The sequence below is a fragment of the Heterocephalus glaber genome, unplaced genomic scaffold, assembly GCF_053883595.1.
Source record: "Heterocephalus glaber isolate CG9 unplaced genomic scaffold, H.glaber_assembly_v1.0 deba00001610, whole genome shotgun sequence".
NCBI lineage: Eukaryota > Metazoa > Chordata > Mammalia > Rodentia > Bathyergidae > Heterocephalus > Heterocephalus glaber.
The window spans coordinates 11,676,540-11,689,906 of NW_028258381.1; the positions used below are offsets into that span (position 1 = coordinate 11,676,540).

Consider the following 13,367-nt stretch of genomic DNA (forward strand, 5'->3'; position numbering starts at 1 on the left):
CTCAGGATGCTCTGCTGGGTCCCATGATGAGATGACAGAGAGCAATCTGACCCTCAGTGTGCTCTGGTCTGCCTTGGGGAGTGCAGAGCTAAGTCCTCCATCTGCCCCTTCCCAGATGCTCTGGCCTACGTTACCCGCTGCTATCTGTGTCCTCCATTGTTTCCTCTTTCTTCTGCCATGCTAAACATAAAGACATTGCAATTTGCTCTGGGAAAGAGCTCATCTTTAAATAAGCAAGCATTTTTAGCATGGAGAATGTTGAAGAATTTGCAGTGATCAGTGACTTTCGTGATTATGGGACTTCGACTCCTGTGCAGTTTTGGACAATCGAGTATCATCGGGGCGTAGAGCTTTGGGTTGAGTCCGAGTACAGTGAGGGGTGCATGGTGCCTCTGGGCCCTCACTGACCTGGGTGATGGCTGGGGTGCTTTCATATCTTTTCAGGGTGCAGCTCTGTGAGATGAGGTCAGCAGCCTTTTCTACTGTTGTTTCTTCTGGATCAAGTTTTGGCAGCAGCATCATATCCCAAGGAACAACTTCATATGCTCTGGGAAATTATTACATGAGGACATTTTAGGCAGAGCACACATTTGGTTGTTAAAGCTCAGAACAACACATCATATACTGTGATAAGCATGACCCTAAGATGATGCTGGATCCCTGCCCCTTAGTATCTGCACCTTGGGGGCCCTCCCTCCCCAGACTGAGCAGCCAGGAGCACTGAAGGGCTCCCTGTGGAGTGTTCCCGTGTAGGACTCAGCTCCAATAAGTAAGGTCTCTAATCAGCTGAGCCTGCGTTCCTCAAAAGATGGGTCATCCCGCGTGGACCTGGTTCAGCAAGCCAATCCTACACAGGGCTGAAGAACAGCAGCAGATGCTCGTTGGCCACCCTTGAAAGAGCAAAATTCATGACTCCCATAGCTGCGATTTTGTCAAGCATCTAAATGATCTTAGAAAATGAGAGGCCAGCTCAGAAGACACCTTCATTCCAACCTGGAGACTCCTGATAATGACCTCCTGGGGCCAGCTCTGACCTGCAGCCTGAGCGGTAACAATAGTCACCAAGCTCGGGGAAATTGGTCACACAGCAGTGGAAAACTAATGCATATACTCACATGAATGTTAATTTCCAAAAAAATTTCATTTGACTTTCACAGCTAGGCCAGAAGACCATTAATTTATAAATAAATGATGGCTTTGGAAATTGATTTTGCTTGCTTAAGGTCACTCAGCTATTAATGGTCAAAGTCAGGACTCAAGTTCAAATTACCTCCCTTTCAGAGTCGGCAGCATTCCCACTTTTCCCCATGCAGCCACTAAACTGTACAACTCCTGAGTGTGGGACAGGGCTGCAACCATCCCATGAAGTACAGTTATCTGAGCACTTTGAGCTGGAATGGGAAAGCGAAGTTGAAATGCAACATGTGCCTTGGAGCTCCGCATGCGAAGGGAAAGGACCTTGGGCCGCACAGGGGCTCTGGGGTCCACACACCCTGGTCTTCCCTATTCCCCAGCTACTGCTTCTCTCCTCTCCACCCATACCTCCTGCTGAGCCTGAGTCCAGCTTCTCCTTGTCACTCTGCTGCAGTCTCATTCTGCAGATCAATCTGCTCATCCATCTTGGGCCCCTTCCTTGACCTAGCATGGCATGAAACACTTCACCGCTCTGCCCTCCCTGGAGAGCTCTCTGAACAGCCTTCCACTTCCAGACTCTGGTGCTGTTCGTGTGCCTCCTGCCTCAGTTTCTTCTGCTGTACCTGCTCTTTCCTCACTTTCTAATGTAGGGATGCTAGGACTCTGCATTCTCCTTTAGTGTCCTCATTCAGCCATGGCCTCTACAAGCTCTAGAACCTGGGTGTGTCTCTCTAGTAGGCGTCTCTCCAGAGCTTCAGGTCTGTTTATCCCATTGCCCACTCCAACATTTTCACATTCAACATCTCTAAAGCCGCCCTGAGTTTTCTCTCAGACTTGCGCCACCTGCGTTATTGGTTGATTTCATAATAGCAGCCATTCTTTCTGGAGTGAAGTGGAATCTCAGCATTGTTTTCATTTGCATCTCTCAAATGACCAGTGATGTTGAACATTTTTTCATGTATTTATTTGCTATTTCTACTTCTTTGTCTGAGAAATGTCTGTTCATTTCAGATGCTCATTTTCGGATTGGGTCTTTAAATTTGGGAGGTCTGATCTTTTTAAATTCTTTATAGATTCAAGATAGTAGACCTTTGTCTGAGGAAGAGAAGGTGAAGATTTTTTCCCACATTGTGGGTTGTCTCTTCACACTGCTGGTGGTTTCTCTTGTTGTGCAGAAGCCTTTTAATAAGAAGAGATTCCACTTGCTGATTGTTTGTGCTAGTTCACAGGTAACTGAGGTTTTGTTCATAGAATGTTTTCCTACACTGATGTCTCCAAGGGTTCTACCTAACCTCTGTTCCAACTGGTTCAGAGTTTCTATTTTAATATTTAGATCTTTGATCCATTTTGATTTTAGTTTAGTGCATGGTGAGAGATATAGGTCTAGTTTTAATCTTTGGCAAGTTGAAGCCCAATTTTTCCAGCACCATTATTAAAGAGGCTATCTTTCCTCCAGTGAGGGTGTTTGGCTCCTTTATCAAAGATGAGATGGCTGAGTGTGTATAGCATTGTATCTGCATCTTCTAATCTGTTCCACTGGTCCTCAGGTCTGTTTCTTTGCCAGTACCATGCTGTTTTTATTACAGTAGCTTTGTAGTATAGTTGCAGGTGGGGGATTGTGATACCCCCTGCCATGTCTCTGTTACCTAGAATTGCTTTTGCTATTCTGGGTCTCTTCTTGTTCCAAATGAATTTTTGGATTGTTTTCTCAAGGTCTATGAAGTATGCTGCTGGGATCTCAATTGGAATTGCATTAAATCTATATAGCAGTTTTGGAAGTATGGCCATTTTCACTATATTAATCCTTCCTACCCAGGAGCAGGGGATGTCTGTCCATTTTCTGATATCATCTTCAATCTCTCTTTTCAGAGTGCTATAGTTTTCAGAGAAGAGGTCTTTGATTCCTTTCCTTAGGTTGATTCCTAGGTATTTCAGTTTTTTGGATGCTATTGTAAATGGAATTATTTGCCCTATTTCTCTCTCAGTGAGTCTGTCATTTGGGTAGAAGAAAGCTATTGATTTTTGTGTGTTGACCTTGTAACCAGCTACTTGACTGAATTTGGTTATTAAGTCTAGAAGTCTTTTGGTGGAGATCTTGGGGTCTTCTATATAGAGTATCATGTCATCTGCAAATAATGACAATTTGACTTCTTCATTTCCTATCTTTATTCCTTTTATTTCTTTCTCTTGTCTAATTTCTGTAGCTAATGTTTCCAGAACTATATTGAACAAGAGTGGTGATAGTGGACATCCTTGTCTTGTTCCTGATTTTAGTGTGAAGGATTTCAGTTTTTGACCATTTAGTATGATATTGGCTGTTGGTTTTTCATAGATGGCTTCTATCAGTTTGAGGTAGCGACCATCTATTCCAATTTTTTTGTAGGGTTTTTATCATAAATGCATGTTGGATTTTGTCAAATGCTTTTTCTGCGTCTATGGAGATAATCATATGGTTTTTGTCCTTGGCTCTATTGATATAGTGTATTACATTGATTGATTTGTGTATATTGAACCATCCCTGCATCCCTGGGATGAATCCCACTTGATCAGGGTGTATGATCTTCTTGATGATCTTCTGCATTCTGTTTGCCATTACCCTATTAAGGATTTTTGCATCTATGTTCATTAGTGAGATTGGCCTATAGTTCTCCTTTTTGGTTGGGTCTTTCTCTGCTTTGGGGATCAAGGTGATGCTTGCTTCCAGGAGTGAATTTGGGAGTATTGCTTCCCTTTCAATTTCCTTGAAGAGTTTAAACAGTAGTGGCAGCAGTTCCTCTCTAAATGTCTTATAGAATTCAGCAGTGAAGCCATCAGGGCTGGGCTTTTCTTAGTTGATAAGTTTTTAATTACATTTTCAATTTCATTGGTTGATATTGGGTTGTTCAGAATTTCTAGGTCTTCTTCGTTCAACTTCGGTAATTCATATGTGTCTAGGAATCTGTCCATTTCTTCTCTGTTGTCCATCTTATTGGCGTATAGGTTCTGGAAGTAGGTATTGATGATCCTCTGAATTTCTGCTGGGTCTGCTGTAATTTCACCCTTTTCATTCCTAATTGCATGGACTTGGGCCTTTTCTTTCCTTTTTCTGACAAATTTGGCTAAGGGTTTGTCAATTTTGTTGATTCTTTCAAAGAACCAACTCTTGGCTTCATTGATTTTTTTTGTATCATTCTCTTAGTCTCCATTGCATTGATTTCTCCTCTGATCTTTATAATTTCCTCCCTTGTATGAGCTTTGGGGTTATCCTGCTCTTCTTTTTCTAGAAGCTTGAGGTTCAGCATCAGGTTGTTTAATTGGGCTCATTCTGTTTTCCTAATATGCATATTCACTGCTATGAATTTCCCTTGTAAGACTGCTTTCATTATGTCCCATAGATTCCAATATGTTGTATTGTCACTGTCATTTAATTGAAGGAACTGTCTGATTTCTTCTTTAATTTCCTCTGTGACCCATTGGTTATTCAGAAGTGTGTTGTTCAATTTCCACATGTTTATGAAATTTTTTGAGTTTCTTTTGCTATGGATCTCCAATTTCATTGCACTATGGTCTGATAATATACAGGGGATAACTTCAATTCCTTTGCACTTACTTAAACATGTTGTATGTGTGAGTATGTGGTCTATTTTGGAGAATGACCCATGTGCAGCTGAGAAGAATGTGTATTCTGATTTTGTGGGGTGGAACATTCTGTAAACATCTGTTCATTTGTTCAAGAGTTCAATTGAGTTCTAGTATTTCATTACTTATTTTTAGTCTAGTTGATCTATCTGTTGGTAACAGTGGGGTGTTGAGGTCCCCCATTACAATTGTATTAGTGCATATATGACTTTTCATGTCTGTTAGTATTTGTTTTATATAGTTGGGCACACTAGTGTTTGGTGCATAGATATTTATGATTGTCATCTCTTCCTCTTGGATTCTTCCCTTTACAAGGATGTAGTGTCCTTCTTTGTCTCTCTTCATCAGTGTTGGTTTGAAATCTGCTTGATCTGCAAAGAGGATAGCTACTCCTGCTTTTTTGGGGGTTCCTGTTGCATGGAGTATTGTTTTCCACCCTTCAACTTTCAGTCTATGAGTTTCATTTTGATTTAAGTGTGTTTCTTGTATGCAGCATATTGTTGGATTTTGCTTCTTGACCCATTCTGCCAGTCCATTTCTTTTGATTGGTGAATTGAGACCATTAACATTGATGGTTATAACTGAAACATATTGACTTGTCATTGCCATGATTTTTTCTTTTTGTTGGGTTCTCCCCCTTTACATGTAATTTCTTGTCATGCCCGATGGGTTCATTCTGCTTTGCTTCCTGGGGTTGTGATCCTCAATATCTGTTCCTAGGATATTGTGTAAAATTCTTTGGAGTGCTGGTTTGGTATTCACAAAGTTCCTAAGGTGCTCTTTGTCATCATAGTATCTTATTTCTCCATCCATTTTGAAAGATAATTTTGCAGGGTGCATCAATCTGGGTTGGAGGCTGTTTTCCTTTAGGGCTTGGAATATGTCACTCCAAGCTTTTCTTGCCTCGATAGTTTGTGTTGAAAAGTCTCCTGTGATTCTGATGGGCTTTCCTTTGTATGTGATTTGTTTCTTTACTCTAACTGCATGTAGAACTTTGTCCTTCTGTTGAGTTTCTGGAATCTTAACAATTATATGCCTATGTGCAGATTTTTTTTTGATCAAGGCTATTTGGAGTCCTATGTGCTTCACTTATCTGTATGTCAAGCTCTTTTCCCCTGCTTGGGAAGTTTTCTGCCATTATTTCTGTGAAGAGATCTTTTATGTCATCTGCATTCTCTCCTGCTACTTCATTGACTCCAATCAGTCTTATGTTATTCTTGTTTGCATCATCTAGCAGCTGCTGGAGTGATTTCTCATGTTCCTTTATAATTTTGAAGCAATTTTTCTTTTCCTGGTCACTAATTGCAATCTTATCTTCTATATCTGAAATTCCATCCTCACATTGGCTCATTCTGCTGTGTAGACTTTCAATGAAGTTTTTCATGTCCTGGAAATCTATTTGCATCTGTTTTATGGATTTCATTTGTTTCTGGTGTTGGGATTCCATCATGTTCCTGAGCTCCTCTCTAGATTTATTAATCATGTCTTGCACTAGGGGCACAATTTCTCCTGTTATCTGAGAAATTATTTCTGATTTCATTTTTTCCAGATCCCCTTTTGTTGCCAGTTCAGTGGGTCCAGGTGGTTGAGTATCAGAGTGTTCCATCTCATTTATCTTTGGGGTTGCTGTAGGTGATCTGGGAGTCTGGTTTTGAGACTTATTTATGTGTTTTCTCATTTCGACTGGTAGGGGGGCTGTTGACGCCTGCACGGATTACCTCTTCTGAGCTGGGAGAGGTGGAACAGGGGCCATGGGCAGCGGTAGGGATGGTGATCCAAAAGCCCTTTCCTGTGGGCTGGGAGCAGCGGGAGTGATGGTGGCTGGGAAGCCCCTTCCTCTGGTCCAGGAGCAGTGGGATGGCAGCTCAGAAAACCCTACCTCTGGGCTGGGAGTGGTGAGAGGGATGGTGGCCTGGAAGCCCCTTCCTCTGGGCCAGGAGCAGCGGAACAGAAGGTGGCCCAAAAGCCCTTTCCTCTGGGTTGGGAGCAGCGGGAAGGATGGTGGCCAGAAAGCCCCTTCCTCTGGACCAGGAGCAGTGGGACGGCAGCTCAGAAGCCCCTACCTCTGGGTTGGGAGCAGTGGGACTCAGTACAGTGGTCTGGTGGTCCGATGTCCTCTGTGTCTTTGTAGTGTGGAACCAGGTGGCTGTACAGAGCAGTGCGGGGTGGGGGATGCAGTGGATTGTTGCCCGGGCGCGGGCTGATTTGGTGTCTTCCACTTGACTTGGGACCTCGGTAGGATGTGCACAGACCTGCCTCTGTGGTTCCATTTTCTTTGTTGAAGTTCAGTTTTCAGTAATGCTTTCAAAGATGTGAACTAACCCTCACTTTTGAGTAATCCAACTGGCTTAGAATTCTACTTCAACAGTTATGGTTCTCTAATAACAAATAAATCTAATTAACTTCCAAATTGTAGTGTTGCCTTTCAAAATTGTATTGAGCATAACTTTCCAGTTATGTGTTTTCCCCCTATCTGGTTGTAGTTTGTATATTATCTTGTCTTTTCTAGTTTTAATATAATTTCTTCCAAAGGGGACATGTTCATCTGGTGTAGGATTTGCAATGTTTCTCCAATCCAAGAATTCATGTCTTTTATCTCTTTATTGTCAATGGACACTCTTTATTTCCCATCACCTTTTAAAAAATTTCCTACCAGGCAAATATGGGACTTTTTACCCATGCCCCAAGTTTCCTAATTTTCATATCACTTCATCTCTAACTTTCATGTGTATGCCATCAACTTCCTATTTGTCATTTCCTTTTTCACTGGTTTCTAGACTGTATTTAAACCTGTTTATTGTACTTTTAAAATTTTCATCAAGGCTAAATAATCAGTTTTCTCCTTCATTTGGTCAGTACGTTAAATTTCACTGATTTTTAAATGTTAAATGAATATATTCTTCAGATTAATTTCACTTGATCATGTTATACATATCATACTTCCTGTAAGTTAGGGTTTTGATTTGGTAAGGTTATGTGTATCTGTGTGCATGAGGAATATCAGTCTGTAATTTCCTCTTTTTGGTAGTATCCTTATCTGGTTTTGTTATTAGGTGAAGTCAGGCTCTTAAAACTAACTGAAAGGTATGCTCTTTCATTTTCTGAAATAACTTATGTAATTCCAGTGTGAGGTTGAAGGGAGGGGAAGGGAATGGGAGAAGAAGAATCAAGATAAATCATGTACAGGTACAAATTTCCTATGATGAATGTGATCATTATGTATATCTAAATTGTACCAATAAACTTAATTAATTAAAAAAATAAAAATAAAATTTTAGCCTCTTTTTCCTTGGTACCAGGTAACTAAGTATTATGTCCTAGCATAAAATTTATTTCTTATATTTTTTCACTGACCATGGTACTCATTTTCATTTTAAAATTTCTGTACAAAGGCAACTTTTCATAACTCTTCATAATACTTATCCATTTGGAGTGCTGCATTATACTTTTTTCTGTTGTAATTGAACAGGGGCTAATTTTATTCACTGGAGTGTTTTAATTCTTGTTTTCTATTTATCTCTCTCCTCTCTCGCCTCTCTCTCTCTCTCTCTCTCTCTCTCTCTCTCTCTCTCGTACCGGGGATCGAACTCGGGACCTTGCGCTCGGGAGGCAGCCAGCGGCACCACTGAGCTAAATCCCCGGCCCTATTTCCATCTCTTTACCGATTTGTTCCACCTTCCATTCAGTGTATGGATTTCATGTGGTTTACAATATTCTCAACTCAATTACGCCTTCTATAGGTGTCAGACAGCACAGTTTCTTTAGTAATATTTTGTTGCTGGTGGTGGTGGTCGCTGGAGGAATTGTGTGGCTGCCAATTATTTTATTTTCTTCTGCCCTTTAGGATCACAAACAGCCCTCTTTTCCTTCACCACCCAACCACCATGGGCAACTCTTTCTCCTTCTGACGCTCTCTCTTCCTGTATGGTCAAGGCCTTTCGCCTTTCCGTGACTGTTTATCTCAAATCCTGCACTTTGATCCCTTCCCTGTAGGCTTAGTGTATTTTATCCTCCTATTGGTGGCTTTCAGATCAATTCAGGCTTATTCTAAGCCCTCTTGTCTCTACCGTGTAATTTCCCCAAGACTGCTCTTTTTTACCACAAAAGATTTCTGTTGGGAGCATGACTTATCAGGATTTTGTGTTTTATTTTTATTTTTACTTGTAATAATTCGAAGGTTGGGACTTCTCTGTTGTCTAGCTATGTTAAACGTGTCTTTCTTATTCAGTATTGTTTTTCTTTTTGTGCGTTGCTCTTAAGGGTTTAGGGTAGCAATAATTTTTTTTTTTCAGACACTGTTATATTTGGCTCCTCAAAAGTTATGTCTTTTGCTCTTCCTGATCAGTCTCAGCAGATATTTACCAATTTTTTTTTAACCCAACTTCTGATTTTGGTATTCTCTAGTTTCCATTTCTAAATTAAGTTTTTCCTTCACCCTACTTTCTTGTAGTTATTTTTCATGTTCTTCGCTCATCTTGAGATTGGGTTTGCTCAAACAAAAACTGTTTTGTTTTTCTCTGTAATCACACACACACTGAATGCTGTGTATTGTGTTTCAGCCTTGACTGTAGTCGCATTCTACACATTTTACTAGAACATTTCTCATCATACCGATAAGAATATTTTCTAGTTTCCCTTACAATTTCTTCTTTGGCCTGTGACTTATTGATAAACATATTTTTACATTTCCATATACATGATTGCAAAGGTGCTTTTTTCTGTCATTATGGCCTTGTGGTCAAAGAATGTACTCTATATGATTTTAAATATTTGCAATTTGTGTAAACTTTATTTTATGACACAGTATATGCTCCTTGAAAGTGGTATAATCATAGGTTTATATGTCTTTTTCCCATAATTTTTCTTGTAAACATTCTGTGAACTCTAGCTTTTAGTAAGTAGTACATAGTAGCATATTCGTGTTTTACTTCATTCTGATGATAGATCTTAAATTTTGTTTTGTACTGGGAGTAGAATCCAGGGAGATACTTTATCCCTGAAATACATCTCCATCCTTTTTATTTTAATTTTTTATTTTGAAACAGAATCCATTCAAGTTTCCCAGGTAGGACTCAGAGTTGAAATACTCCCACCTTAGCTTCCCTAGGTGCTGAGATTATAGGCGTGTAGCAGTCTGCCTAGATGAAAATCTTTGATCCGGAACATTTAAGAATGTATATGTAAAATAACTGATTACATATGTTTAAAACCATTACTTAATATACCCCACATGCCTTTGTCTCTTTCTTGCTTTTCTTGGATAAATTTCCACTATTCCATCAATCGTGTCAGGGTTGTTTATTGTTTTTCTGATTTTAGTGCTCTTACAAATTACAAAATTAATACTTGTATTATTCATTAATTATTACTAGTAATAATTAATACTTTTACATTCCCTACACTTTTGGTATATGATTGCAAATATGTTTCATTTGTTTGGATAGTTGATATTATAAAAACATTTAAATTGACAGCAGTATAATTGATCCTCAATTTACAGAATTCTATAAATGATTGTATGAAAAATATCCAGCAAAACTTACTTTTATTCATTAATGTTTTATTATATTATTTCTTTAAAAATATGTAAGCGGTGGGCGAGGGATTTAGCTCAGTGGCACTGTGCCTGCCTTGCAAACGCAAGGTCCTGAGTTCAATCCCCTGTACTGGAAAAAAAACCCAAAAACAAACAAACAAAATATATGTAAGTGTTCTAGAATTCACAAATTGTATTCATCTTATTCAAATAAATATTAGTGTTGTATTGGCATATCAATGCTGTATCAGCAAGATCATCAATTCAGAAAAATTACAGCTTTTCTTATCAGCTTGTTGAGGAGGGGTAGAAAATCTCTTGAAGTGTAAAATCCTTTCAATTTTGAGCCTAATAATCAAATGGAAATATCTCACACTTTGTGGCCAGAAAGACCATGGAAATTTTTTATACACTGCAAATCAATCCCAACAGAGAGCCCTTAGTGGCTGTTTCATAAAAGCAATGCAATATTAAAGCTACTGGAGATTACTTAATGAGTCCAATGCAATACAAGCTTGATATTAACCACCAGTAACTTACATATTTTCTAACACTTACACAAGTGCCTAACAGTATGAACAACGATGTTCAAGGAACATTTAGTACTGTACACAGGTCTATATGTTTTGTTTGATGCCCTGAGATATAATTTTCCACCTATTTGTATCTCAAAAGATAATTTAAATAAATTAAGGTCATTTCAGACTTCCACAGAAATATTTGTAAGCACTTTTCTAATTTACTAACTAAGTATTACAGACATATGGAAAGTACTCTTTTAACTAGTATATTTGCTGGCGAAAACACCAGGGAGGATATAATCAGTGCCAAGTGTCACTGTAAATGAGATGTCCTGTCAGTGGGGCTCTAATAATAGTCATCAGAGTCCGAAATCTATCCCTTTTACTGCTCTTCATCAGGGAGACAATTATGCCTCCTGAACTTGTGTTTAAATCTTCCTTAGCAGTGTCTGAAATTTATGTCTTCTCACTTTCTGGTGGTTCACATCCTCATTCCTCATCACCTTGGTATATTACAGTATAATCTTTCATTCAAGTCTGCATTTTTCTCTAAAAGACCACTTCTTGTGTTTTCTTATTGTAGTTCTTTAAGTTGTTTTTAATGTATCTTTCATTTATTGAATATTTTCGATTCCAGACTCTCAGATTTATCATCCACATAAGCTCCTGGATGTGTATCTTCATTTTCTAGTATCTGTTTTCTTACCACTGTGTCTTCTTTCTTTTGCTGTCTGCTGTATGTTCTTGAAATCAAATTCAACAGGAATCCTTACTTCTAATAGTAGATGTTTTAGAAATTCTCCTGACAAGACTTATGACACTGAAGCAGAATTATACGGATGCCCTAATCAAATGTTTTCATCACTACAGTGGGCTTCTTCAGTATCATCAGTATCATAAGTGCATCATGGTCCTGGAATTTCTTTAAGTCCACAAGATAACAAAACAGAAGACTGCTACTGATATCAAAATTTCAATAGTGGAATTCCCACAGCGTGGAAAGCAAACCTTCTGAAATTTCCGGATTCTCTCCAGCCTCATTTCCTGCACACCTTGTTTCTCTTTCCCGGAGAGACATTCTTGCCATTGTCATTGATGCTGGGGCTGATGCTGACAGAAGTGCTGCTGTGGCTGCAGGCCTTAGTTTACCTGTGTGGAACCATCCCTTGCCTCAGGTTCCCAGAGAGAACACAAGAAGACACCTCAGAGAGACCCCCAAATAAGTACAGGTATAATGACCACACCAGCATATCTAGCTTTTGTTTTCTATTTCTGGGATTTCCAGTGAGCACAACCTCTTTGTCATGGTCACCTCCTATGTTTTTGGCTCGTCTGTATTTTCCATCTTCTTGTATATTTGTCATCATTGTATATGGTTTCTTCTGCCTTATCTATTAATTCACTAATTCTCTTGCTAAATGTTGTCTAGTCCGCTGCTGTACTCACCAACCAAGTTCTTTATGTATTGTGTTTTTCAATTCTGGAACTACTATTTCCCCAATTTTTTACTTTCACATTTTCTAATTTATAATTTGTGAAAACTGGGAGCTCATCTTTTTTCTCCTCTTTCTGCTTTCTCTCATTTCCATGATTCTCACTCATAGTAAACTTTCTATTTATTTGTTTGACTACTGTCAATAGGATATGACTTTATATTATTAAAATTATTCACAGAAATACTTTGAGGCTTAATAAGTTATTATGTTCTTCCAAAGATCAATTTCACTTGCCTCTGGCTGGTTCTTGGAAATTACAGCATTCTGGGATCACCTGAATCCCAGTTTAGGACTTGAAGTTTTCTCATTTACTTCAATTAAGCCAGGGTTGACCTTTCCTTATTTCCAGCATGCAAGATTCTAGGTTATCCAGCCCAAAGCAATGTGTGGTTTTCACAACTTCAACTTTTGATCTTTTACTCCTATGGCCCCACAGATAAAGCAAATTCTCAGTTGCCTCTTTCAGAATAATACAGTCCTGCTAGGTCAAAGTAACCCTATTTTTTTTTTTTTTGGCTGAATTTTAGAATTTTTGTCTTTTTTTCAGTCCAGTGATTTCTCTGTCTTATTAGCTCTGGATACTTTAAAAGTAAATATTAATTTAGTTGTGCCATTGGAAGTACTGGTCCATGTTACTAAGTTTCCCCTATTGGAAGTAAAATACATAGGTTGATTTTCTGTCATTAAAAAGCCTATACTTAACTTTCTCCTGAGAAGCACCTAGTTCAGAACTTTAATTCTAAAGTAGCCATTCAGAGCATGTAGCCTTGTCATGAATTTGTAGCTTAGATGAAAATAGGCACTGATGACTTCAGTTTTTTATAATGTTCACTTTGATTTGCTCTCCCAGGTATTACCTACAAGACCAATGAATCCTTTGATGAGTTTGGATATGGAATAAGTTCAATTAAGAAATACAAATTTTAATTACCTTGAAGTCACATTTACAAGAGCCTCAAAACAGGCCAAATTACCCTCAATTCTAATAACATGACTTTCTAAAAGAACACCGAATAGGCCAAGGGAATACATGGCACCCTATCACTGGCTGCATGGCATCTT

At 38.9% G+C, this 13,367-nt stretch overlaps 1 protein-coding gene across 1 annotated transcript in view; it reads right to left on the reverse strand.

Annotated features, from left to right (window-relative positions):
- Window positions 1-13,367, reverse strand: part of Spmip7 (sperm microtubule inner protein 7) — a 42,465-nt gene that overhangs the window by 19,202 nt on the left and 9,896 nt on the right. Inside the window, 2 exon segments of the mRNA XM_087196523.1 lie at window positions 409-547; window positions 1,271-1,391. Of these exon segments, the coding sequence (XP_087052649.1) occupies window positions 409-547; window positions 1,271-1,391 (260 nt within the window).